The sequence below is a fragment of the Neophocaena asiaeorientalis genome, unplaced genomic scaffold (assembly GCF_003031525.2).
Source record: "Neophocaena asiaeorientalis asiaeorientalis breed wild unplaced genomic scaffold, Neophocaena_asiaeorientalis_V1.1 scaffold143, whole genome shotgun sequence".
Classification (NCBI taxonomy): Eukaryota; Metazoa; Chordata; class Mammalia; order Artiodactyla; family Phocoenidae; genus Neophocaena; species Neophocaena asiaeorientalis.
The window spans coordinates 2,061,992-2,089,288 of NW_020175536.1; the positions used below are offsets into that span (position 1 = coordinate 2,061,992).

General features: G+C 47.2%; 1 protein-coding gene across 1 annotated transcript; it reads right to left on the reverse strand.

Annotated features, from left to right (window-relative positions):
• ENDOD1 (endonuclease domain containing 1) lies at window positions 1-27,238 on the reverse strand. The gene is made up of 2 exons (XM_024731267.1): window positions 26,834-27,238; window positions 1-1,385 (listed from the first exon to the last, which is right to left on the reverse strand). The coding sequence occupies exons 1-2, from the start codon at window positions 27,131-27,133 to the stop codon at window positions 183-185; spliced, it is 1,503 nt and encodes a 500-aa protein (XP_024587035.1). The 5' UTR covers window positions 27,134-27,238; the 3' UTR covers window positions 1-182.
• Between the last annotated feature and the right edge of the window lie 59 nt (window positions 27,239-27,297).

The following is a 27,297-nucleotide window of genomic DNA, read 5'->3' on the forward strand; positions in this document are numbered from 1 at the left end:
TGGGTGAAGTCAAAATTGTATCATCTTCCTTTGCAAAAACAGGCAGACACCCCCCACCAAAGGCCAAAATATTACAATAATTGACAGTGAACAGAAACCCATTATATAGGCAAAATATTCCAGCTTTCTCTATTAAAAAAAAAATCAAATTCACTGTGACTGGGCACTCAGTTTTTTTTTTTCTATAACTCCCCAGGATTGTCAAAAGTAATCTTGTAGCCAATCTGCTTGCCGACAGTAAAAATGACCTGAAATAGGCCACCCATGGTGCCAAAAGCAGTGTCAAAGAACAGAGAGATGATGCCACCAAGGCCCACTGCAATGTCCTTGCACACAATTGGAACTGCGCCTATGGTGTACACAGGAAAAGTGGCCACGTCCACAAGGACTCGGACAGGGATGCCCACGATACGGCAAACAACCTTCAGCAGGCAACAAAGGATCCGGAGAATGGCCCTGGTGATCCTGACCATGACTCTGAGTACCTTCCAGGGAATGCTGGCCAGCTCCTCCCCAATGGTCAAGAAGTAGGAGACGGTGGCTGACCCCAGGCGGTAAAGACAACTTTCTAGACCATGAGTCACCTGTTTGGTGACATACCACAGGAAATACACAAGGTACTTCAGGATTCTGACTGCAAGGAAATAAATTAATTGGCAAAGCTTGATGAATGGGGTAGCAGTGAAGCCCAAGAGTTTTCTCAAAAGGCTACTCCTTTCCCCAGGTGCCTCTGGAGGCAGCAGGGCGGTCCTGGTACTCCTCGTGCTGGAGAGGGTCCCAGAGTCCCCTTCAGAGTCTACCCTTCGCTCCTCATCCTGGACTTGGTTGACCATTTCCAGGATTTTTTTCATCTTCTCTGTGTCTTGTTCACTTTCCCCACAGTTGTTCTGGAACAGCTGAGGCGTGAATGGAAGCAGTTTCTCAAGTTCTTTCACCATCACATCTTCTATGACCTCCCGGTCCCCGGTGTGCTTGACAAAGCCCATGGCCCAGCCTCCTCCAGGGACAGCACAACAGGCTGCCAGCCAAACAAACTCCGGGATGGTCACTTTGTCTTTGACCTTGAGGTCTGAAGGCACGGCACCTGCGATGATGTAGAGCTCTTCCCCATCGCCACACTGTGGGCTCAGGGCCCGGTCCATTAGGCTGTTGAGATTCACGTACCACCGTTTCTGGAAGGATGGGGTCATTGGAGCTGCATTTGTGAGAGTGAACGTGGCCGTGTCGGGGTCACTGCTGAGGGAGAACGGGTACAGCTGTCCTGTCTGGTATTCAGAACCCAGGTAATCTGCATGCAAGGCTTGCTTGCTTCCCAGATTGTTCACAGAGCTGATGGCATCAGCCTCATCCATCACCTCCTCAAGGCTGCTGTTGGGGTCATCAATCTGAAAGAAGAAAGAGAGGTTGAGATGCGTCCCTGTTCACAGCAGACAGGGTGTCCTCGGATCATTCTGCCAAGACTCGAGCAAAGTTCCTATCACACCAACACTTGCAAGGCTTAGGTTTGGAAGGGTACACACACTTCGTTCTAATATCTCACAATCCTGGTGTCTGAAAACATCTTTCAAATGGGCTGTTTCCTATGTCACTCTCTGTGTACACTCCACTCCTGCCCTGCAGTAATACCCCATCACACACTCACAAATACACCATCAGGACATTGGTTTTCAGTCTGCTGTGGTTTTATAAATTTCATAGCCCTTTTTGGGAATATTTTTCCATGAGATTCAAATCGATTTTAAAAATGAAAACAAGGGGAAAAGTAAATCTCAGCAGGCCCATAAAAATCATAACTGTAGTCAGCCACAAATGTTAGCTGCAATTTAAAGAACATATTCTTAAATGAAATTTACATACTTTGGGATATACGAAAAACATTCAACTCTAATCAGAGCATTTAAATCAAATGCGGTGGGGGCGGGGCTTCCCTGGTGGCGCAGTGGTTAAGAATCTGCCTGCCAATGCAGGGGACACGGGTTCGAGCCTTGGTCCGGGAAGATCCCACATGCTGCGGAGCAACTAAGCCCATGAGCCACAACTACTGAGCCTGCACACCTAAAGCCTGTGCTCCGGAACAAGCGAAGCCACCGCAATGAGAAGCCCATGCACCGCAATAAAGAGTAGCCCCCGCTCGCCGCGACTAGAGAAAGCCTGCACGCAGCAACGAAGACCCAATGCAGCCAAAAATAAATAAATTTTACAATAAATAAATTTTAAAAATAAATAAATCAATCAAACAGGGGAAAATGTATAGATTATTGTCAGTTATTAGATACTTCCCAGGCCAAGCTAAAATTAGACCAAGTTCTCTTTGAATTTCATCTCCTCATAATATTTGCTATCATTAACAATGCATTTTCTGTCCAGGCCAATCTAGCTATGTGTTATATATCAATAATGATCAATATATACATCCCTCTTGGTTCTGGTTTTTTTTTCTTTTCTTTTTAAATTCAGCAGTATAATACATACTTTCACTTTGCCAATCTGAAAAGATGAAAGGAAGGAGCTCAGGATTAACCTAGAACTCTATTTTTTGCTCCCAAACTAGACTGTAAATTCCTTGACACCAGGGACCCTGTATATAGGACGCAGTCAAGGACTGACACCTACTAGAATCTCAAGGCACTCTCGTTCATCTGAGATGGTCATCACGGCAGTATTTATAATAGCAGGAAGTTGAATCAACCTACATTTTCAGAAACTGGGAACAGTTAAATAAATGGTGTTATATCCATTAAAGAAATATCTCAAAGCCATTAAAAAGCACTTGTAATAATGGGGAAATATGTGCTATAATGTTGAAAGGAAAAGGCAGATTATAAAATTAAAAGATAACAATTTTTTAAATTCTAAACATAGGCATGAAAAAACTTTGGAAGGAAACACATGAAAATGTCCACAATGGTTGTTTGACTCCTGAGGGTGAAAAGTGATACTTTTTTTTCCCCCTATTTTCTTGTTTCTCTCCCTGTACCTCTCCTACCCACATCAACCCACAAATTATTTATATGTTATTTTCAAAAGGAAAAAAAACAAAAAAGAAACTAATTAAAATAAGTAAATTCTTACTAATTGATTCCCTAGGTTTAGACTCGCTAAACCTGTCTCTAAATCCAAGGGAGTCAAGGTCATGTGATTGTTGCACCTCCTGTCGGGAGGGCAACCAACTCTGCATTTCTCCAGCTCTGCAGTGGCAAAGGTAGGCAAGCTCATGCATGTCTGTGTAGGGTTAGCAGGGCAACAGATGAGCAAGTTGGTATGAAAGCAGGAATATTCACTGAAGTCTAATGATGAAGTAAGCCATAGCCTCGCCCTTCAAGGTTGTTCTGTCCCTTCCCCCAGTCTTAGAATTAGAAACGCTCCTGGATGGTCTCCACTCCTACCACATCCTCACAGGACAGAAATAAGAAGCACATTCATTTTGCAGAGCGGCTGCCGCTGCTCTTCTATAGCTGAAAGATACACCCCATGGAAATATCAACTTCATTCCTGAATCGTGAGATCAAGATATGGCAGAGCCAAGATTATGGAGTCTTGGGGGGAAGGTCAGGAATTTTCGGATGCATGTTTCTCCATGGTTACTAGGGAACTGTGTCTGCATTTAGCCTGGTGCAGCTGCTTTATCCCGTCTAGCGGAAGTCTGGAGCTGGTTTTTTAATTGGTAGCTGTGTGACAGAGCACAGGTCAACACAGTGGTTCGCCTTCTGCCCGAGAGCCACCCAGGGATGAAATAATGCCTACGAGGACAGAAGGCAGGCTGGAACACGAGAAAAGAGAGATTCTTGGATGAGCAAGGGGAAGGAACAAAAGAGAGTCAGGCAGGAAGAGAAAAGGGGAGGGAAAAAAGACAGGGGGAAGACAAAAAAAAAAAAGAGAGACTCGTGTGTAGTGTGTAAGAGACAACACAATATCCTGCTCTTAGGCAGAAACCAGGACTGTGGGTTGATTTACTCCCAAACTTCAGAGCATGGTCTCCCAGCTGCCAAGGTCAGAGGAGACTGAGCCGGTTGCTTCTGCATCTTCTCATGCCACTTGTTCAAGGGGCTGCCGTGGTTAAGCCTTTTCTGCCCACAGTTCGCAGGTACATGGGAAATGGGCCAGTATGAACTGAAGTGGTTAGGAAGGCCAGGGCCCAATTCCACAATGGGCGCTGTGCACCTCCCTGCCCTGGGCCTCCCTAGGCGAAGCAGAAACTAAACAATATGCTCTGGATGTGCAGGCAGAAGAGAGCACATCTTCCCTCCGCTTCCCCTTGCTTTCTTCAGAACCCCGTATCCATGGTCACTGTATTCTTATGAACCCCAAATTTGGCCCTATGGTTTGATGACAAGGTAGACTATAGTGTTGGAAATCAAGACAGAATGCCTGAATTCTGTACCTACATAGTGATGTAACAGGAGGTCAAGAACTAATTTTTTTTTTAACTGCCAAGTAAATGCTTTCAATATAACATTCTACAGAAGGTATTTTTTAGCTGATTTTACAAACGGGGAAACTAAAACACGGAAAGATGAAGTAACTTTTCAAAAGATATCCAATAATTAGCAGGACAGGATCTGAACGGAGGTCAGTCTTTTTATTCCTAAGGTACATATTCTTTATTACTAAGCCATATTTTCGCCCATCTTAAAGAACACTGCTGTACCAGTTTTCTCCACCAGAGAGTAAAAAATAACCACTGAAGTCTCCTTTTCTCTCTGTGTCACAGAATAAGTGAAGTTCCTTAAGATTTCAGGGAGAGAAGCTGATGTCTGAGCCCCTGGGATTGCAGTCCCCAGAATGGAGAGAGAGTGGAAAGGAGAAGGTAAAAGGGTACACGTACAGGCTGGCCCTCATGCTTCCTTTCTGCCTTTGCCCAGAGCACATGGAAGCTGAGCCTCTAGCTTCACAGTCTAAGCAATGTGGCAGCACAGGCAGCAGGCAACTGGCCAGAGTAGTTTCCAGAGTACTACTACCCTTAGAAACTGGTCAGCTGGCTGGTTCCCCCAGAAGCACTGTTCCTGTTAGCACCTCACTTGGCTACTTGCTGTTTTTCTCTACATCAGCAGCTGTAACAGAGAACAGTAAACACAGCAGAAGTTCATGGAGGAAGACTGTGTCAGGCATTCTAGACTTGTCTTGTCTGGCCATAGTTCAATACACTAATGTATATAATGTATATAAATTAGTATGGATGCTACCAGTCAAAATGAAAACATAAAATAAATAACAGAGAAACTTCCCAAGGCTTACCTAATACAGTCTTAAATCTCTGACAAAAATACCAAAGAATGTTTTATGAGACCACACACTGATCTTCAATGAACCCTCTATTCTCTCCTTTGAGGATCCAATTACATCAAAGCCTCTCCTTCTATCCTTTTTGTGACTTATGTTCTTTTTCATACTTTATACCTTATTAACTTTGTATATTGCATTCCAGGCGAGTCCCTAGATCTATCTTCCAATTCACTAAATCTCTCTTTAGCTATGTTTAGTTTACTGCCTACTTTGTTGAGGTGTTTTTCTTTTTGTTTTTCATTTCAATGAATCTTTTTTCTTTTCTAGCATTTCTATTTGTTTCTATTTCATAGTCTCCTTTTTTATTTATTTTTCCTCTCTTGAGGAATTCTTTTTTATCTTTCAATAGTTTAGACATTCTTAAAGTCCCTTTAAGATCTGTCTATTTTATTTGGTTTTTCAGTTTATTTTGTTACTTCTATTGGTTGACTTCAAGGTGGTATGTATACTTAAGTGCTTAGCAGTTTTTGCTCATAAGCTTGTCTTCATAAGAGGTCCATGATGTTTTGTTGAAAAAAAAAAAAGCAAAAATGAAAACAAAAACAAATCTAATAGGATTGCTTCCACAGTTGCCTCTGCCAGAGCCCTAAAGAGTTCAATGATTCTGGACTAGTTTCTGAGTTATTTTCTCAGTTCAGGGTTTCCACATGGAGAAAGCAGTGCACATTTGGACCCATACAAAAGAAAGATGATGGCTTTAAGCTTATTTCTGGAGGGTGACTATTTCCACTAATGACATGATGTGGGCAGCTACTTCCTATAACAAGTTGCAGGTAGTTTTCATGCCTGGTTCACCAGTGCTGCAACAGTTTGCCAGCCCCCAGCTTTACCTGGTGAGCCTAGTTCCAGACCCATGTCATGAATAGGTTATGTAATCTTGATTCCTGTCCCCAGGCAGGTTAGAGCCCTAGTCCCTACCATCCCTGTGGCTTCCCACATATAGCTTTGGCTATTGATTTCTTATATATTTCTGGCACCTGAAAATTCTTCTAACTTTTTTGCTGAAATATGAATTTAATTTAAATACATACATATAATATTTTTAATACAACATTTCTATGTGTTTGTAGTGGAAGGAGAGCCACATCTGCCCAGAAACTTGATTTTTCCCCATCTAAGGTTTATAAAGTTTCTCCTAAAGTATGCCTTGTTTCCTTTTATAACTTATTATGGATTTATCATACCCAAATTTTCTTACTTCGCTTAAATCTCCTTTTTTCTATTTAGACCACCTACTGGATACCTGTTTGGTGTAAGTAGAACAGTATCTTCCAACACGTTTACTGATGTGTCAAGAAATTTACAGGCTGAAATCTCTCACTAAGAATAGGATATGGGGACTCCCAGATCTTTGCCAAATCACATCAGCCAGCGTACAAACAATCTGATTCTGTCTGGTTTTTCTTTATTTTTTACCAATTCCTTTGCATTATCTATCACCTATAATTCTCTTGTCTGTTCATGTAGCACTGTCACATAAAGGGCAGGTGTTTTTTGCCATGCTCTCTGCAGACATAGTTTAAGGATCTGGTTATAGGAATTACAGTAAATTACCGACAACACTGCTCCCTAAAGACAAAAATACAACTATGATGTAAGATGTAATTTCAGATTACAATTTCTGGGTTGCACTTGCCCTTTTGCAAGCACCACTAACCTTTCTCTTTGGTTTCCCAGCGGAATCGCTGGATGAAGGGACAGGCACAAAGCTCTCTGTGTAATCCACCTCCCTGTGGACCTAGTCCTCCAGGGCTGCCGATATAATCTGATACAGTTCCTGGGTTTAATGGAAAATTTTTTTTCCTAATCACAGCATGCTAGGTAGGTTTTAGAAGAATGTGTGCTCCCCAACCACTAGCATCCTGCCCCATAAATAATCTTATAAAAAATTTCCTCTTCAAATTTAGTACCAAAAAAAAAAAAAAAAGCAAAACTGTTTCTCTCTCTCAACGAGTTGGTCTGTTTCCTTTAACCAGACAGCCAAAGCTATTTAAACCCATGGGATTTCTTTTTTGCTTTGGAATTAAATGAAAGGAGACTTTCAATTTTCCTGCTAATATGCATGTAAGAAAAGTAGACTAATAGAAAATTGAGGAGAGCTGGAGGGAAAGTAGGCACCCATTCAACAATATGTATTAGGCATATTTATGTGTGATCACTACTGTAGGAGAAAGCAGTAGGACTGGTAATAATAACACCACCAACACTTATCAGGTACTATATGCCAGGCCCTATTCTAAGAATTTCACTTGTACTAAATCAGTAAATGGCTGCACTAAGTATTCACTCATCTAAACTCATGAAAACTAGGTACTTTTATTATCACATTTTGACAGGGGGAGAAACTGAGGCACGTGAAGATTAAGTAGCTTACTCAAGGTCACACAGTTAGTGAGTGGTGATGTCATGGCATGAACTCAGGAAGTCCATCCCCACAGCTGCTGCTCTTAATCACTGCTTCATATGCCTCAAAATAGGCCTCCACATCAAGAAACTCACGCTCAACTTAAGCAAACAAGATACGGTCACATACAAAGTTAAACTGGAAACCAAGAAAAAACAACAGTGCAACGCAGATAAAGTTAAGTGCCAGATAAATGTGATGAAGAAAAAGAGCAATCGGATCCAGAGGAAGGAAGGGCACAATAAATGAGGTCAGAGAAGATATCTTACTTTATGGAGAAAACAAAAGCTGAGGCAGGGTTAGAAGGATGTGCAAGATTTTGATAAACTTAGAAAAACAGAAAGGTCAGTAAGGCTTCACGAGCCGTCTACACAAAGGCTTGAGGGCAGAGACGAGCAGCCTGTGAAAATGCAACTCTGAGTAAGGAAAAGTGAAAGGTTTAATTGGAAGGGATAGCCGGGGGCCAGACTATAAATGATCTGACATAACAGATAACTAATCATAGGATAACTATAACTGCGACTCATAGAGCACTCTCTATGTAGCAGGCACCATGGTAAGTGTTTTACAGAACGTATCTTTTTAAATCCTAACAGGAGCCCTATGACCTCCTTTGTAGAAGATGTAACTGAGGCTCAGTCCTTGAGTAGCGTGAGGACGTCACACTTTCGGTGAGGGAGGGTGAGGTCGCAAACCCACACGGTGTGACCTCAGCGACCTTAACGCACTACTGCTCCATTCTGCTTTCTGTGTGTTTTCAATGCTATGCTTTCAAGTCTAAACTTGACCTGTACACAGGGGACATTCCCTGATGGCTTCTGAGGCTGGAGCATCATTAGGGATGTATAATTCCAGGGAGATATACACCTGCCGGCACTGGCCAGGAAAGCCTGGACCACAAGGCAGCTGAGGGAATGGATAGGGAAGGACATGTGCGAGATTCTGGAAGGAAGGAGCGTCAGGATGTGAAGGCTGATGCAGGAGAGTCCGTGGAAGGTAAAAGATGATGTCCAAGGCTGGATCCAAGGTCACCCGGAAATGAGGGGCAGTGGAGGGAAACTGGACAGGCTGATCTTTAGAGGAGACTACACTGACAGGCAGAAATATTTGATAGCAGCTGGAGATACAGAACTGGAGCTTGGGCACAAAGGTGAGATTGGCCACAGAGGAGTTACAAAGGCTCAACCTGATGTACACACTTTCTGGGGTCTGGGCACTGTGGTGTGACTCACATAAGATTTGCACTGTAGGGGACTTCCCTGGTGGTCCAGTGGGTAAGACACGCTCCCAATGCAGGGGGCCTGGGTTCGATCCCTGGCTGGGGAACTAGATCCCACATGACACAACTAAGAGTCCACGCGCCACAACTAAGAAGTCTGCATGCCGTAACTAAAAGATCCCATGTGGGACTTCCCTGGTGGCACAGTGGTTAAGAATCCGCCTGCCCATGCAGGGGACACGGGTTCGAACCCAGGTCTGGGAAGATCCCACATGTCGCGGAGCAACCAAGCCCAAGAGCCACAACTACTGAGCCCGCGTGCCACAACTACTGATGCCCACATGCCTAGAGCCCGAGCATCGCAATGAAGAGTAGCCCCTGTTCACCGCAACTAGAGAAAGCCTGCACGTAGCAACGAAGACCCAATGCCGCCAAAAAAAAAAAATCCCGTGTGCCTCAACAAAGATCCCCAACAAAGATCCCGCATGCCACAACTAAGACCTGGCACAGCCAAAATAAATAAATAGATAAAAATAAATAAATCTTAAAAAAGACTTGCTCTGCAGTGCATGTAACCCCATGGTGCCTTGTGGACAATGAGAAGTGAACCAATGGATGTTTCTATTGATATTTTAATAGTTATGCATTTATGTTTAACGTGTTCTGGGAAAGATATAACCAGCATTTCCTACACATGATTTCATGGATATGATTATTTAGGATAAGACTAAATTTATTTTACAATGAGTTGATTTAAAGTCAATGCAAAGACCTAAATTCAAGTAAATGCTAGTATAGGACGACTCTTGTGAAGCAGGTCTGCAAATGACTATCATTTAGAAAACACTGCACTGCTGCATCCCATTGGCTCTTCATACAACCCTACCACGTAAGTATTATCATCATCTCCATTTTACACACGGGAAAATTAAAACTCAGGTAAGTGACAGCTACAAGCTCACCCAATTCATAAGTGGCAGAGCCAAGCCTATGCCCAGCATCATCTCAGAATCAAAAGCTCCTAGCCCTGCCCATGCCTCTAGGTGAAGAAGGGAGGCCAAAAGCCACAGGGAAGCCAGGCTAGAGGATGGGGGAGAGGGGAGGGAGGGGATGAAGGAGCAACTGGGAAACTGATGGAGCCTAGGAGAATTAATCTTCTAGTGTCACTTGAAAGTCAAGGGAGGACAAAGCTTCTCCTAGAGGAGGATCAGGGTGTGGCACCTGCTCAGAGAGGAAAGGGAAGGATGGAGACAAAGCCCGAGGGCCCTGATGATTAAAGTGTCATTAGTGAGGCTTCAAAGGGCGATTTCCACAGGGTGCTCAGGAAGGAAGACAGGTGGTGGAAGTGACTGGATATGGGCAAGAGGAGGCTGCAGACAGAACTCCGTTTGAGAAGTTTTTACGTAAAGGCAGGAGAGGAACACAGCCTTAGCTGGAGAAGCAGGGCTTACAGGTTTAAGCAAAGATTGTCCTCCAGCCCCCCACCTGCATCCAAGGAAGAGGGGGCATCGGGAGGGTGGGGCTACCTAGGTCTCCATACAAGGGAGCATCTTGGGGCTTGAGAGCATCTCACGGGGACGATGACAAGGTGACGGGCTGGAGGGGCAGGGGGCCAGGGAACAGAAGCCCCTGTCCCTGAAGGTTCCTGGGCTGCGAAATCCACGCACACCTCAGGGACCAACGTCACCTGGTACAGATTTGCCATGGGGGAATTTGTCACTGGTTGGGGCGGGGGGAAAGGAAGCTGCTGTGGACAGGGGCAGTGCTCTGCAGGACACAAACATGAAGCTTCGGCACATGTCGGTGTCCGGATGGGACGGGGCCAAGGGCTGCAGGTGACAGCTAATGGCCCTGCTGATGTGAGGGGACCAAGCAAGTGCAGTGAGAAGCAAGTCTGGCTCGGGGAGAAGACTGGGTGCGTCGTGTCAGCAGCTGGCAGGTGCAGGGGTCGGGGCGGCCCTGCTGCTGCTGAGCGGCCGCCAGGAGTGCGGACAGTGCTGAGGAGTGTGGGACATGAGGGAACCATCCTGCTGGGCAGGCTGATCTCCAAAGACAAAGTGGGGAAGGGTCTGCCCTTTACACCAGTGAGCTAATTGTGACACATTGAAAGAATTATCTCCCTTGAGCTCCACAGTAACCTACACATGCACATATGATTTCCTCCAATTTGCAGACAAGTAAAGAGGGGCTCCAGAGCAAATGGACTGTCCTCTAGTTCTGCTCCAGGATTTCCCCCTGGGAAAGTTGGTCCTCAAGAAGGATGATCAAAATGGTGGTGAGGGGCTTCCCTGGTGGCACAGTGGTTGAGGGTCTGCCTGCCGATGCAGGGGACACGGGTTCGTGCCCCGGTCAGGGAAGATTCCACATGCTGCGGAGAGGCTGGGCCCGTGAGCCATGGCCGCTGAGCCTGCGCGTCCGGAGCCTGTGCTCCGCAGCAGGAGAGGCCACAACAGTGAGAGGCCTGCGTACCGCAAAAAAAAAAAAAAAAAAAAAAAAAATGGTGGTGAAACTTTGCACTGATTCGCCCTGGGAAGGGTGGAGTTTCCTTCCTCAGCAGAATCTTAGGCTGAAGCTAGATAAGCACATGCTGGGAATGATTCAAACAAGATCCTGTGATGGGGGAGACCTAGTGAGCTCCCATCTAACTCTGTGGGGACAGAGAGGCTATTTCCTTTGGGGTTTGTTTTATTTTTCAACCAGAGTTAAATCATTAGACGAGTGGAGCAGCGGGTGTTCCAATTTTGTTTCCGCTGTGTGAACTGTGATACACACACAGACATTAAAGAGTTGCTGTCACCCTGTTGCCCATCACCAGGTGGGTCAGAGGGACCCCCCCTTACAAGGAACTAAAACTGCAGCTGAAATCGGAACATCAGATAATCTTATCAGAGCTGGAGCTGGACGCTGCAGACAGCGTCTGCACACTCCCACAAGTCAGAATGAACTAGATCTGAGGACCCACCACGAAAAATACCCAGCTTGGGAAAGAGCTGCCTTTCAGAAAAGAAACAGGAGGCCAGAGGGGACACAAGAGCCGCGGAAGGACGTTTGGGGAGGAATAAACCACCAGGCCTTTCAGCTCGCAGGAGAGAAGTAAGCAGAGTTCCGACCCACCCATTTCAGACAAAAAAAAAAAAATCCTCCCTGCTTGGCATCTAAAATATTCTTTATCCTCTTGGGAACAGAAACAGCTTTAGAAGAATTAGAAGGATGCTTTTTCCTTTTTTTTTTTTTTTTATAAGGAATGAGAAATGCAGGGCTTTCCATTTCCTGAACAGCCTTCCTCCCCCTGAATCACCCTTCCTCTGGGCTCCCCAAGCTGCCCACACACCTCCCTGCCTTTGGGGAGGAGCAAGCATCTCCAGCTGTCCTTGTGCTGTGCACATCGTAGGCGCGTGGCACATGTCTGTGTGGGGTGAACCGTGCAGAAGGGAGAAAAACGGCCTACGAGTTCTCTCCTCCTAAGTCGGAAGGTGGTGGAACAGAGGAGGGAATGAAAGGATGCTGCATTTCCATTTCAGACCTTCCTTTGTCTTCAGAATTTGAAAAAATAAAAATGAAAGAGGGGAGGTTCAAAAAAAATGCCCCAATCCTAAACTGGCACTGGGTACAGGTAAGGGAGGCCTGAGAAGAGGCCAGGGGGTGGCCTCGAGAGCAAACAAATTCCCGCGGAACGCCTCCAGTTGCTCCTCCCGGGAGCCTGAGAAAGTGTGCGGGCGCCTTTAAGACTTCTCCAGACCTCCGGTACCTTCTCAAGTTACAACACCCCTGGTCATCTTCCTCTTCACTCACTGAAGCCAGTTTTCCATTCTGTGCTCTTGTTTTCTTTTCCAGAGCAATTATTCTTAGCATTTGACAATGTGTTACAGAATTCAAACAAGTCAGTTAAATTGAGACATCTCCATTTCTAATTTTTTCCACCTTCTGTGTTCAGAGATCAGAGGTTCTTAGAATCACCTGGAAGCTTTAAAAAGCTTGAGTTGGGGGGGGCGGGTAGTGCTTGGAGATCAGCACGATGTGGGTTTTTTTGTCTTTGTTTTCGTTTTGTTTTGTTTTTTTGCGGTACGCGGGCCTCTCACTGTTGTGGCCTCTCCCGTTGCAGAGCACAGGTTCCGGACGCGCAGGCTCAGCGGCCATGGCTCACGGGCTCAGCCGCTCCGCGGCATGTGGGATCTTCCCGGACCGGGGCACGAACCCGTGTCCCCTGCATCGGCAGGCAGACTCTCAACCACTGCGCCACCAGGGAAGCCCCACGATGTTTTTTAAAAAGTTTTCCAGGTGATTCTAAATGGAGAACCCCTGGGCTGGATCCCTATCAGATTCTCCTTTGTCTCTGGTGGAATTAAGCCCCTGCCTGGACAGCTATTACAACAAATTAGTGATATTTCCTTAAATCTAGAGTTCTCCAAATTCAATCTGTATTAGAAGCAACTTGGTCCCTGGTCGGAGAACCAAGATCCCTCATGCTGTGCAGCGCGGCCAAAAAATAAATCATTTAAAAACGTAGATTTGTGTACTTCACACCAGAGGTGTATTCTGTAGGCCTGGGGTGGGGCTCAAAAGTGCATTTTTTAAAATTCTTTTTATTTTTGGCTGTGTTGGGTCTTTGGTGGTGCGCAAGGGCTTTTCTCTGATTGCGGCGAGCGGGGGCTACTCTTCGCTGCGGTGCACGGGCTTCTCACTGCGGTGGCTTCTCTTGTTTCGGAGCACGGGCTCTAGGTACACAGGCTTCAGTAGTTGTGGCACACAGGCTCAGTAGTTGTGGCTTGCGGGCTCTAGACTGCAGGCTCAGTAGTTGTGGTGCACGGGCTTAGTTGCTACGCGGCATGTGGGATCTTCCCGGACCAGGGCTCGAACCCGTGTCCCCTGCATTGGCACGTGGATTCTTAACCACTGTGCCACCAGGGAAGCCCCCAAAGTGCATTTTTAACCACCACCCCAAGTGATGCTGATGCAGGGGGTCCATGGACAGCAGTGAAACACAACTGCTTACTACATCCTTTCTGGTAGTGGCCCAGCTGGGCTTAATTTATTCACACGCTATTAATACTTTCCAAGAGGTATTATCCACAAATCACAAGAGCTGGGATGATAATACCAAGAAAGAGAATAAAGTACTACAGGGCCATTTGGATCCTCCACCCATCAGAGCAGCTAATATTCTGATCCCCAAGATGGATAAACATGAATTTCCTGCCTTATTCGTATGTGAAGTGAGAAGTCTCTTTTTGCTTATTTATACTTTCCGGGTCATACCTCACTGCTCTTTCTAACATCTTCAGTAGCATCCTATACTTCCGGGTTAAATGACAAACTAGCATAGTCATGACTCCCCCCACCCCCAATTTCTCCAACCTCCTCTCTCAAGTGTTCCCTTACATTCAACCAGAAAAAGACAATCCCTGTCCCCCAACCGAGTCAATTACATGGTTGTGATGTAAATGCTGCCCTGCTTCCCTCTGTACTGCTGCCCCTGTCAACACTGGTGGAGGGGGGCCTTCACCATTCCACTCCGCTACTTATATCCTAGCTGGGTGCCCGGGCCCAGCTCCAACCTCACCGCTCCTGTGTTGGCTGGTCTCCTTTGGCCCCCCAGATCCACTCTCCACTCTCTCCTGTGCTCTGCTCTGTGTCCCAGGAGGCTGATTTCTCGGGACCACATCAACTGAGCTCTCTGGCCCTCTGGCTTCTGACTGGAGCAGCCAGTGGGAGGGGGGAAGAGAGAGGATGTATTTCCTTGCTCCCTTCCCACCTGGTTGCTGTGGTCCTGGCTCTGGCTGAGTTCCTCTGCAGTCACAGCTCTCCCCAGCTCCCCGCTGACCCCATAGGCCTGGGATGGTGACAGCTTCCTGCGATGGCTAGGCCCTGGGTACTTTACCATCTCTTGTTGACTCCCTTAATTCTCGGCAAATAGATTCTTCATTCAATTCTGTCAGTTAAACTACTCTGAGAGTTCCACCTGTTTCCTTCCCAGACCCTGGCTGATACAGCCTCAGTAAGAGCCTTCCCAAGACCCCAGCTCACCCAGTCCTAGGAGATCACACCCACCTCGGGGCCTTTCGTAGCATGAATTACACACATGGTTGGTACGCAGAATGGGTTCTGTTGAGTAGTGAGGGTCCCTTGAGTAGTCTAATCTGGCTGCCCACTCTGGGCTCTCCCAGCCAACCACCAGGTATGCCAACCCTGTCAGCCAATGCACCACATTCAACCCCTACTTCTAAATTAACCAAGTACTTCTGACACTATCTCTAAAAGAGTGGTATTTCTTAGCACATGACCCTCTCCTACCCACCTCCTTGCCAGGCATAACCAAGGGACAGCCAGCCTGTTAAGGACAGCAGCCTACCAGATGGCTCTCTTGGGTTCTCGATACAAGAAGCTCAAAGCCTGACAACAGGGTGTGAAGGTTGCTAGATAGACGTTAGGACTGGCAGCCAGCCTGACCCATGGGAAAGCAGAAGAACTCGTTAAGAGAGAAAAGACAGAGGAGGGTGGGAGAAAGATCCTGAAGACTCTGTGGGGCTGTTTGATTTCTAGAAGCTTCCCTGTCCTGGATCCTTTGAGGCCTGTTCCTGTGCCTGTGAATTTACCAGTGATCTCGTACAACGGTCCTGCCCTTCACCCGAATAAGCCTGGGTAAGCTTATGATTCATGTATCAAAAAGCCTGACGGGCTTCCCTGGTGGCGCAGTGGTTGAGAGTCCGCCTGCCGATGCAGGGGACACGGGTTCGTGCCCCAGTCCGGGAGGATCCCACATGCCGCGGAGCGGCTGGGCCCGTGAGCCGTGGCCGCTGAGCCTGCGCGTCTGGAGCCTGTGCTCCGCAACAGGAGAGGCCACAACAGTGAGAGGCCCGCGTATCACAAAAAAAAAAAAAAAAAAAAAAAAAAGCCTGAAACCTCAGGAGTCTTACTCTTAAGAGAACCCAAGTGAATCGGGACAGGGACTTTGCAGGCCAGGAACCGAACCGTCTAGACACCTGGATTAAATCTTGGGCATAAAGGAAGAGACACGTGTGCCTTGGTTGCAGAAGATCTGGAACAGATCAGAGGGGCACCCGGGGACTGAGAGAAGGCACTTCTACTAAATTCTTCAACAGAGAGTAAAGTGCAGGAACAGCTGAACTCAGAAAAAGTGGAGACCTGTCACAGGCAAGGCGGCAATGAAGCAGGAGTACGGGGGAAGTAAGGGCATTTCAGCAATAACACTGGGTCAGCCCTAAGGGCACGGTAACCCTCATCCTGGTTGTCTCCAAGGCAGGCACTGGCTGGGAAGCAAAGGTTACTTATTCATTCCACATGCTTAACATACACGTATTGAGAGTGTAGACACAGCGCAGTCATACTGAACCGCCCTAACTCATCCACAGGGCAGGGATGATTTATGAGCTCCAGGCCACAGATGAGGACTGAATCCATGAGATTCAGTAACATTTCCAAGGTCAACCAGCTGGTAACTGACAGAGCTGGGACTCAGCCCAGTTTTGTCTCACTATAAAACCAATCTTCTTAACAACTCCGTATGCCCAATCCTTGCCCCTTCAGGCCTAAGAGTCTGGTGGGAGAGAGTTAAGTAAACCACTTCTTATGCCTGGTCTGCCTTCCCGACTACGTTAACAAGACACCTGAGGGCAGGGCACATCATGGGTTCCTATGTCTGGGCTTAGACCCAAGAACTCAATCAATGGTTGTGATGCTGACGACAGTAACAACACTGATAAAAGGGTCAACAAGCAGCCGAGGTCTGGGGACTCAGCCTTTGCAACGCTAACATTCTCCCCCTGCTGCCCAGGAATGAAGAAAGGGATGAACAGATAATAAACAGGGTGAGCTTGTTTCTGCCCCTGAAGATCCCTCTAATTGCATGCCTACCTCTTAAACCCCAATTCGTTGACAGAGAAGAGAACAAATTGATGATGAACTCTTGTTGCTGATTGGCTGTGACCACATTTATGATGTAAATAAGTGAGAGGAAACTCCTAGGCTCTGACTGGCCTGGGGCAGGAGGCCCCAGGAGCAGAAGGGCATCCCGTATGGAAGCAGAAAAGCAAGAGCAGTGACGAGCCTGGTCAAAGAGCTCCCTGGGTGCAGAACGGCAGCCTGTGAGGTACCACTATCAACTCAGCTATGCATCACCCTCATCTGAAAACTGGGGAAGGCGCATAGCTAATCTCCACACAAGATTGTAACTAACTATAAGACATGGCCCTTCTCCAAAGCCAACAGGCAAAATGTACCCTTCATCTTAAAGATCATTAGAGAAGGGGACTTGATAGCCCTTGGACCCTTTTCCACAGCTTCATAGCTCTCATGTCAGGAATGATTTATTTGCATCCAACCTCAACCCTCCTCAAGCTGCTGAAGCTTAAGACCTCTAGTCTTTAGCACAAAAGAGACTGCATCTGCTTCTCAATGTTGTGTCACATATATCCTCTGAGGCTAGTCAATCTGCCCCCAGGCAAAATCATTTCCATTTCTTTGACCTCTTCTCTTGGGTTTTGTGAGCTTTTCAAGTTCCTCTAAAGGTGAGACTACTTGGCAGCAGGGTTTAGTGACCGAACAGAATACCAGATTAGAAATGAGGAGATCTGTCAGCTCTGTCACTTACTGGCCTTGTGACCTCGGGCAGACCAGTGACTCCCCGGGCCCCTGTCTCTTCTATAAGAGGAGAAGGATAACACCTCCTGTGCTCAGGAATGAGGAGAGGGGGAAGAAAGCAGGATTATTTCAGGCCATCAGTCAGTTATACATGATACAGACTTGAGAGAAAAAGGTGATGACATAGACTTTGCATTTCAAGTCCCCAGGCCTTCTATTTCTAGCGAAAATGCTTAATGAGACAAATTGTTTATGTTTCTGTGCAGACTTGCTCATCAAAAAGTGTGCTGTTTGAGAGGCTCGTTAGATGTGGCTTCACAGAGTCCAAAAGGGCGCTAAGCCTTGACTAGAACAAAGGATGTGAGAGTGCACGTCTCTCTATATGTAATGGAAATTTCTGGAATGTTACACACACACATACACCCATACACACAAACTGTGAAGACTGGCTATCTGTGAAAAGCAGATCTTTTTCTTTATATACTTCCAAAATGCTCAGAAGAATCTTTTTACCATAAGCACATATTACTTTTATAATCCTAAAAAAAACCCTAAATGTGATAAAGAACCACCACCAGCACCCCATTAAAAAGGTTCAAGGAAACTGTCTGTAGGTCTAGATCTAAGGCTGCCATGCCATGATACGAATAAGACTGCAAAGCTTTCAAATTTCACTGCTGGCGTTCAACCCATATCTGCTGGATGCTCACAACTCAACAACATTTATTAAGCACTTACTCAGTGCTGGCATCATGCTAGACCAGGAGTTGGCAAACTACAGCCTGTGCACCAAATCCGACCCACCACCTGTTTCATAAATAAAGTTTTCTTGGAACATAGCCACACCTACTCATTTATGCATTGTCTGCAGCTGCTTTTGTGCTAGAACAGCTGGGTTGAATAGTTGCAGAAGAGACCATACGGCCCAAAAGTCTATACTATTTGGCCCTTTACAGAAAAGGTTGCTGGCCAGTGTGTTAAGCAATGAGGATTCGATGGTGAGTATGACAGGCCTGAGCCCTGCACTCATGGAACGGGGGGCACTCAATCAGTCACACAACAAATGTATTATTGTACCACACTAGCAAAGAAAGGTGTGTTTGGTGCCACTAGAGAGTATTATGGGCAGTTGACCTAGGTGGGAATATCACGGAAGACAAAAAAGCCCAGCGGGTACAAGGGTCCTATGATGGGAGAGAACGTAGAAATAAAAAACAACAAAAACAAAAACAAAATAGAAAGAAGCCAAAGTGGCAGGAGGTTAAGGCCTGGCAATGTGTGACGCCAGATAAGGCCAGAAGGGGAATGAGAGACGAACCACGCAGGACTCTGGAGACCCTGATAAAGACTTGTCTTTATCTGAAGAGAAATGGGGAGCCCTGAAGGGTTTCCAGTGAGACCACTGGAGATACAATGAGATGAATGTCTTGAATTTCTCTGGCTTCCAGGTGGAGACCCAGGTGGGATGGGTTAGCCAGTCAGGAAGCTGTTTTGCAGAGGCCTGGATGAAGATGGTCGCAGCTTGGTTCTCAGGGTGCAGATGGTAGGGATTAGAGGGGTGAAGTCTGTCAACTGAGGTGCAGAAGCAAGACCATCAACCATCCCAAACGGTCCACTTGGCTGTGAAGGAGGTGTCCAATGTTATCATGGGTTCCATGGTTCCAGATACAACACAAATACCCAAGAATGACAAAAGACCTTTCTATGGTTCATAAACCCAGCTTTCCTTTCCCTGTGTTTCCGTGTGTCCTGAGACTATGATGGATGCCCAGTCTTTCAGATACATAAACAGTGGCCATTTCCTTACATGGTCCCTGTTCAATCATGCATCCTGGGCAATTCAACCACCCCTGAAATGAAGGTGCAAGTCAACTGGAACATGTAATCTAATTTATGTTTTCAAATCCTATTTCATCCAACTATTTACTCTGCAAAAAGTGAAGTACTCATATTTTCAGTTTTGATTAAAAATATTAAATGCCCTCATTTGACCTCCTCTGAATGAGCCACACGTCTGTCAGGCACTGGGTAAATAAAAGCATGACTGGAATACTAAATGGTGCTTCTATTTTGGGTTCACCCTATGAGTTGGTTTCTTTTTTATTTCTCCTTCCTTTCAGTGGCCAAATAGATACGTCAGCAGGCAAGGAATTATTGCTGCCATAGATGTCAAGTTCTACTAACCAAAAGGGTATGTGACCACTCAGGAGACATGATACACAACATGAAGGAAAAACATTTTTGAACTAACAGGAATTCTAGGAGCGAGATCAGATCACTGGCAGTGAAAGTTACTGGCAAACGGGAGGACTTATTTTCTCATATTTCCGCTTGTACAGCTGACAGTTTAAAAGGAAGAGGAATTAAAGCCCAACAAATAAAATCTTTATTCCTCAAGGACTGCTCCATTCAATCACCATGAGCTATAACTGAGATTTCCAGGATGGTGTGTTAGAAGCCAAGCCAGACATCATCCAAAGAACTGGATTAGTTCAGTAAAATAAAAATAAAATAACAGGGCTTCCCTGGTGGCACAGTGGTTGAGAGTCCGCCTGCCGATGCAGGGGACACGGGTTCGTGCCCCGGTCCGGGAGGATCCCACATGCTGCGGAGCGGCTGGGCCCATGAGCCATGGCCGCTGAGCCTGCGTGTCCGGAGCCTGTGCTCCGCAACGGGAGAGGCCACAACAGTGAGAGGCCCGTGTACAGAAATAAAAAAAATAATAATAATAAAATAAAATAAAATAACAAATCAGTCAATTTGGAATCCGGAGAGAAAATTCTGACATTGTCAGTGGAAAGCAGCATGGTAGAGCAGAAAGAGAGCTAAGAGCTCTGGAGTGAGATAGCCATAAGCTCCAATCCAGACTTTGCCATCTAGCAGCTTTGTGACCTTGGATAAGTTATTTAACGATGCTGAACCTCAGTTTCCTAAACTATAAACCATGGGTCATAGGACCTAGAGTTGTTCTGTGAATGAGTTAATTTGTGAAGATCCTTGCACACAGTAAGGGATCAGTAAATGATAGTTCCTTTCCTGGATTGTCCAAATTTAAGTCTGGGCTGAAGGAATGGTGCACAGCTCCATCACCACTAGACTGTTCCAGGACAAAACATCACTAAAATGTTCTGCCAATACAGGGCAAGTACCCTAACTCGCTTCTGAGAATGACCACGAATCAGATGGAAACACTAAATTCAAAGATGAAGAAAAAGCCAGAAAAGGAGAAAAATGGAGTGAAGGGTAGCAAGTATGACTGCTGTCTTTACCATCTGCACTCCAGTAAGGAAGAAATTGTGAGCAATTGATTTTGGAACCATCCCTGTGAGCCCGGCGCTTCCTGGCCCTCCTCGGGCTTAGCAAAGTAGGCTGGAATGCAATTGCTCACTGTTCGTTTTATGACAACACACCTCTTGGTTGCTCAGGTTTAGGAGGGTGGAGGTGCCTCTGGCACCTGTTTTGTTTTTGTTTTTCCAATCACCTAAATCCATCTACCCATCCACCTGTCCATTCCATCGTCCATTCATGTACCTCACCATGTACCTCACCATGTACCTCACCATGTACCTTCTGAGCACCTATTATGTGAATGTGGGACATACACCGAGCGTTTGAGAAGATACACAGATGGATGTTTTAGGTTGTTGGCGAGATTTGTGGAATTGCAGGAGTTGCCTATCTAATCCAACATTCCATTCGTGTGTGTGCGTGTTTAACATCTATTAGAGTAAGACCTTAATAGTGTACACATTACTATTTATTAAGACCTCACCATATTACAGGTTCTATGCTGCGTGCTTATATGTGTTATCTCGCTTATGTGTCACAACCACTCTGTGAAGTCCACACTGTTATTATCTTTAATGAACAGATCAGAAAAATAGGAATGGAAGAATTTGATCACACAGGTTGTAAGTGGCAGAGCAGGGATCTGAAGTCATGTTTCTTTTCTTTGTTTTTTTTTGTTTTTGTTTTTGTTTTTTTTTGCGGTACGCGGGCCTCTCACTGTTGTGGCCTCTCCCCGTTGCGGAGCACAGGCTCCGGACGCACAGGCTTAGCGGCCATGGCTCACGGGCCCAGGCGCTACGCAGCATGTGGGATCTTCCCGGACCGGGGCACGAACCCATGTTCCCTGCATCAGCAGGTGGACTCTCAACCACTGCGCCACCGGGGAAGCCCCTAAAGTCACGTTTCTTAACGAGGAAGGAAGAATCAGAATTGTCCTGTTTGCTGTGTCCCTTACCCAGAGATGTGTATGATATCTTCTTTATATCTGTTCTCTGACACAATGTTAGAACAAATGAAACAGTGTGTCAAACAGTTTCAGGAAGTGCAAGCAAGAAGCCACTGATGGAAATTAAAAATTAAGGACTTAATCGAGGTTCTAGATGTGACAACTGTTCACGTACATTTACTAAGATTTGAAATATGACTTCATTGGGCCCTTTAGGAAAATACTTTTGCCGTTAGCAGGACTATCTGCTTCTCTCCGGAGCCACTGACACCTGAGCAACATTCACGTGGCCAAATATGTGCTCTGACTTGTCCTACGACTGTTGGGAAAGAGAAATGGAGTAGAAATTAAGATTTCCATATAAAAGATGAGAATTGAAGTCCTATGACCATTAATGCAGTGGATCCATGGGAAATCAAAGATCTCCATGGTTCATCAAAAGAGCTCCGGACTAGAAGCAACTAGTCATGAGTTCAAATCCAAGCTGTGTGGCCTTGGGCACAACAATTAACCTCTCTGAGCCAGTTTCCTCATTTCTACAATGAAGAGAATAAGATCTACCTCACAGTATTTTTGTAAGATTAAAGAAGTATAAGCAGAATATAAAACCAGTTCCTTCCAATATTCACATTTACAAAATGACAGGGTCTTGAGGACTTCCCTGGTGGTCCAGTGGTTAAGACTCTGCACTCCCCCTGCAGGGGGCAAGGGTTTGATCCCTGGTCGGGATACTAAGATCCCACATGCCGCGTGGCATGGCCAAAAAAAAAAAAAAATTGTTTTTTAAAAATGACAGGGTCTTATACGTTGGCTTCTAGCGTGAATAGACAACATCCTTTGCAAAGGCATCACTAGTACCTTATTCAAAAATTCTTCCATTAAACAGAAATGAGCTAAGCAACTAAAAGGTTTGAGGCTCCCTGTACTAAACCAGTGCCCAGTTCTCAATTTTGACTGCAAACCCTCCGGACCATCTCTGTCCTGCTAAGGACCATCTCTGTCCTGCTAATAGGGACACACTGTCTCATCTCTTTCTTGCCTTCTCCCCATTCTCAATTTAAAGGTGACCACATTCCACATAAAACCCACAACAGCCCTCTGTCTTCTCTGCTTCCTTTTAAAATAATCTTTTTTGATGTGGACCATTTTTAAAGTCTTTATTGAAGGTGTTACAACAGTGCTTCTGTTTTATGTTTTGGTTTTTTGGTCAGGAGGCATGTGGGATCTCGGCTCCCCGACCAGGGATTGAACCTGCACCGGAAGGCAAAGTCTTAACCACTGGACCTCCGGCGAAGTCCCTCCGCTTCCTTTTAAAGTTCTCATTATGTCCTTCAGAAGGCCCCCCAGATGCGGGATCCTGTCATCTGATGCTAAAGAGATCGAAATCATCTGGGGTAGTTCCAAAGGCCGGAGCTAGAACAGGTGGGGTGGATTTAGAGGAAGGTTCCAGCTCTGCATATGGAATATGTTTGTAACAGTGGCTGCTGGTTAGCTGGGAGGCGAGCTTCTAAAGCAGGCAGCTCTCCACCACTAGCAGAATATCTCACCCACTGTTGCCTGACTGAACCTCCGAACATCAAATGATTTTATTCAACACTTACTGAGTGCTTTCTATGTCCTAGGCACTAGAAATGCAAGCCCTCAGTCTCTCCGCTGGAGATACGGACCCACAAGCAGGTAGGTATAAAACAGTGTGTTAAGTAAAAATATAGAGAAATTACAGGGAGCACTGTGGGGTGGACCTAACTCAGGAAGTGGACCTCACTCAGGTGGGCTCTTCCTTCTGGACGAGGTGACACCTCGGCAGTCTTAAAGGATGGAGTGGGGAGGCAGTGAGGGGCAAGACGGGGGCAGTGTAGAAAGGGCATTTGGGGCAAAAGGAATCAGCATGAGTAAAGGAACAAATGTGACCAACGGAATGGTTTATGAGAGGCACTCCAGGCAGCTAGATAATGCTAGAACAGTACATGAGGGTGGGGAGGGGTAGGAGACAGGCTGGAACTACAGACAGGAGCCAGGGCACGGGGCCCCTGTAAACTGCATTCTGCAGGGTGGAATTCTGGGTCCCTGTGTTTTGAAGCACAAGAGTGCTTACAACACCCTAAAGGTTTTACGCACGAGTGACTTAAGTTTCTATCATCTTCGATTCAGGAGGTTTTCGGTTGTTGTTTTTGATTTTTCCCCCAAAGGGAAACTGCAGGACAGCCTTGCGAGCTGCCCTAATTGAGCTTCGGGAGCCTCAGGGTCAGAACAGCCCTACCTGACTAACTACGGAAGGCAAGCACCCAGCTCCTTTGGTCCCCTGCCTCTTCCTCTATCTGCTGGGCCTCTTGGTAACACTAACTTTCTAAAGAGGTGATGTGGGCGCAAGGTGACTCAGCATTACAGAGTGCTTGGAAGCAGCCAGAAGTCCACGTTGAGCACTGAGCATCTTTCTGCAGTGGGCACACTGGCTGGGAGGCAGGCCTCGGGGGGGCAGGTTTGCTGCAGTGTGCTCCAGAGCCTGCCAGCATGGCAATCTGGCGGCTTCTCCCCCTCTCTCCTTCCTTGCCTGCTTCCTAATAGCCCCTGGCTCCTGGCTGACTTGACTGGACACTGCGGTGGGAAGGGACGGGCAGCACAAAGCTGTCTTGCAGAGAAAAGCATCCTTCCAGTTGTGCTCAGCCACTGGGCCCTTCCCACCTCCCCAGTCGGGAACTCTGGTCTCCTGTGCTTTTCTGAACCACTGTACCTCTCACTTCTGGAGCTGCCATTTGGAATTATTCCCTCCCACCCCACCAGCTCCTTCCTCCTTCCCCATCCTATTTTACCTCTCCAGTCCTATCCCTCATTACCAGGGCCCACCGTCTCCACTGCCTATGTGAAGGCTCTGTCTGTTTCCTCTCTGCTGAATGAGTCATGCTCCTTTGGGCTCCTTCAATAACTGCATAAATGGCTCTGCTCCACACCCCGGCCCCAAACCTTCCTTGATCACTCCTTCATACCCGACCCCTCCCTTCCATCACTTCTCTTTATTCTGAGCACTTGAGTCATCTACTCACTTGTACTGGGTTAGCTGCTCCAACCACTCCCCACACACTAATCCGTGACTCAGCCATGCGTTTCTCACACAGCATGTCCCCTCTGCTGGGAATGTCTTTGTCCTTGTCTCCCTTCTGAACTCCGCCTCATCCTCCCAGGTAAAGTACAAACGTCACCCTGACCCAAAGGCTTACCCCGTCACCTCCAAGACGGATTAAATCTAATAAGACTTCTTCTACCCTTTTAAACTGAGGATGTTTTGCTTATGTCATAATAACAGCTAGGACTGATATACCAGGCACGAGAACCTTATATGGAGTAATTCATGCAATCCTCAAAATCACCCTGTTATTACCTCTAAGTCAACCAGCCCAAGTTTACAGCAAGTCAGTGGAAGAACTGAGGCTTAAACCCATGCAGCGTGGCTCTAATCAGAGATGCTGCCACCTCGTCACCCAGCAGACCAGGAAGCCTTTGAGTCCCAGAGCTACACTCTGTTCCCCTGGCACCCCAAGTGCCTGGCACACTGTGGGTGACTACTAAATGTGGTGGTTCTGGATTTAACCGAAACTTGTTCAGCATGCATCCCACGTCTTCCTCACATGTACGTTCTGTCTCCCCAAGCCATCCATGAGATCCTCGGTGAGAAAGGACCAGGTCATCTATTTTCCTCACAGGTCTGCAATCACATGCATACTGGGGAACTGGGGGAAACGCAGAGAGCTCTAGGGGTGCAGATGGGGGCAAACTAACTTTAGGTTACTATATGCCTTAAGTGTGTATACTTTACAAAGGCTTTTTCACATGCCTGATCTCAAAGGTTCTGACATCAACAGGCTGTGGAGAAGGTAAAGAGACGGAGGTGCAGATGGCCTGAGAGCTGGTCAAGGTCTTAGAGCCAGAAATAACTGAATGATATTATAGAAATTACAACCCAGGGCTCTGAATAAAACAGCTGAACGCCAGTCCCTTGCTCACAATGCCTAGGCAGCTGTGGCCATCAAGAATGGGCAGGCTGATGTAAGTCAACTATATTTCAATTAAAAAAAGTAAAACAAGATCAAGGTCAACCAGTTCTAAAAAAAAAAAAAAGAATGGGTGGGCTGAGTGTTCAGCTCCTCCCCCAGATCGGGTGTCCTAGGTTGCTGGGACAGGGGAGCCTGGCAGGGTGTTCTCCACAGGAGGCTGGCTGCGCAGACCTAGGGCAGGGTGTGTGAAGGCAGCTTCAGCAGGACCTCTGGGAGCCTCTTGGAGTGTTTGGTCACTCTCACCAGACAGAACAGAAAACCCTGAGAGATGACACAATTTCCAAGTGGTCTGATAATATAGATATGAAGAGCCAGGAGAAACAGGTTTGTTCTTCTCATTAGTAGGAGGTAGTCAATGTCCCTACTATTTGTAACTATCCCATCGCATTTCTAAAAATCCATACCTTTATTTCATTGTCCTAACCCAACATTAACTTCAGATCGAATTTACTCAATGTCCTGTGCAGAAGGGAAGGCTTTTCAGGCTCAGGTGGCCTCTGCAGAAGAAAAGCCTTTTCCTAGTAGGAAGGGCAGTGAACTTCTAGCCAAAAGACCTGCCCCATCTTTATGCAAGTCTCATCGCCCCGCTGAGCCTTGATCTCCTCTTCTGTAAAATGGGCATGAAAATGCCCACTCACTCACTCATCCCACAGAATTGTGGCAACGACCTGTGCGCTCCCAGCCTAGGCATCCCGAAGATTTGAGTGGTCTCTTGGGTCTCCGTCTCACTGTCCTCATTATTCAGGAAGTGAATGAGACACTGCAGATGTCTCCTCTGAAGTGCAGAGAGAACCACCTCCCACTGGGGGCCTCGGACCCCTGAGGCTTAAGCGAAGGCTCGCAGATCGCCCAGCTCTGGCCGTGGCTTTGACAGGGGACGAGGCAGTCTGTAACTCCGGGGGCGCGGTGGGGCGGGTGGAAACCTGGGTTTCCCGACGCTGGCACCGAAGGCTGGGGCTGCCCTTCCCCGCCCTACCGCTCACGGTGGCTGCAAAGTGCCCTGGGAGGCCAGCCCAACGGCCGGGCTTGGGAAGCGCCTCGCTTACCTGCGGCTCCACTAGCCAGCGCTGCTCGGCTCCCAGGGGCGCGGGGCGCGCAGCGCGGAACGCCGAGTACACGGGGATACGGTCCCAGGTGCTGTACAGGGTGGCGAAGCGCTCGGCGCCCTCGGAGCGCTGACAGATCTTCACGTGGGCAGCGGCCGCCAGCCCCGCGGGCGGGGTCCCGGCGTAGAAGAATCGGTCGCATTCACCGAAGCCGGCTTCCTGCTCGCTCACGAGCCGGCCCTCCAACAACCCCGCCAGAGCGAGGAGGCCGCCCAGCGCCAAACAGCGCGTGGGGCCCATGGTGCGTCTGCGGGCCGGGCGGGGAGAGCGCGAGGCCGCCGAGCGGGGCCGCGGGGAAGTCGGAAGCCGGGGGCGGCGCGGCTGAGCTAGTGCTCTGCGGGCCGAGCTGGGCGTCCCGGGCGGCAGGGGCGGGTCCGCGTCCCGAGGCCGCGCCTCCCTCTCAC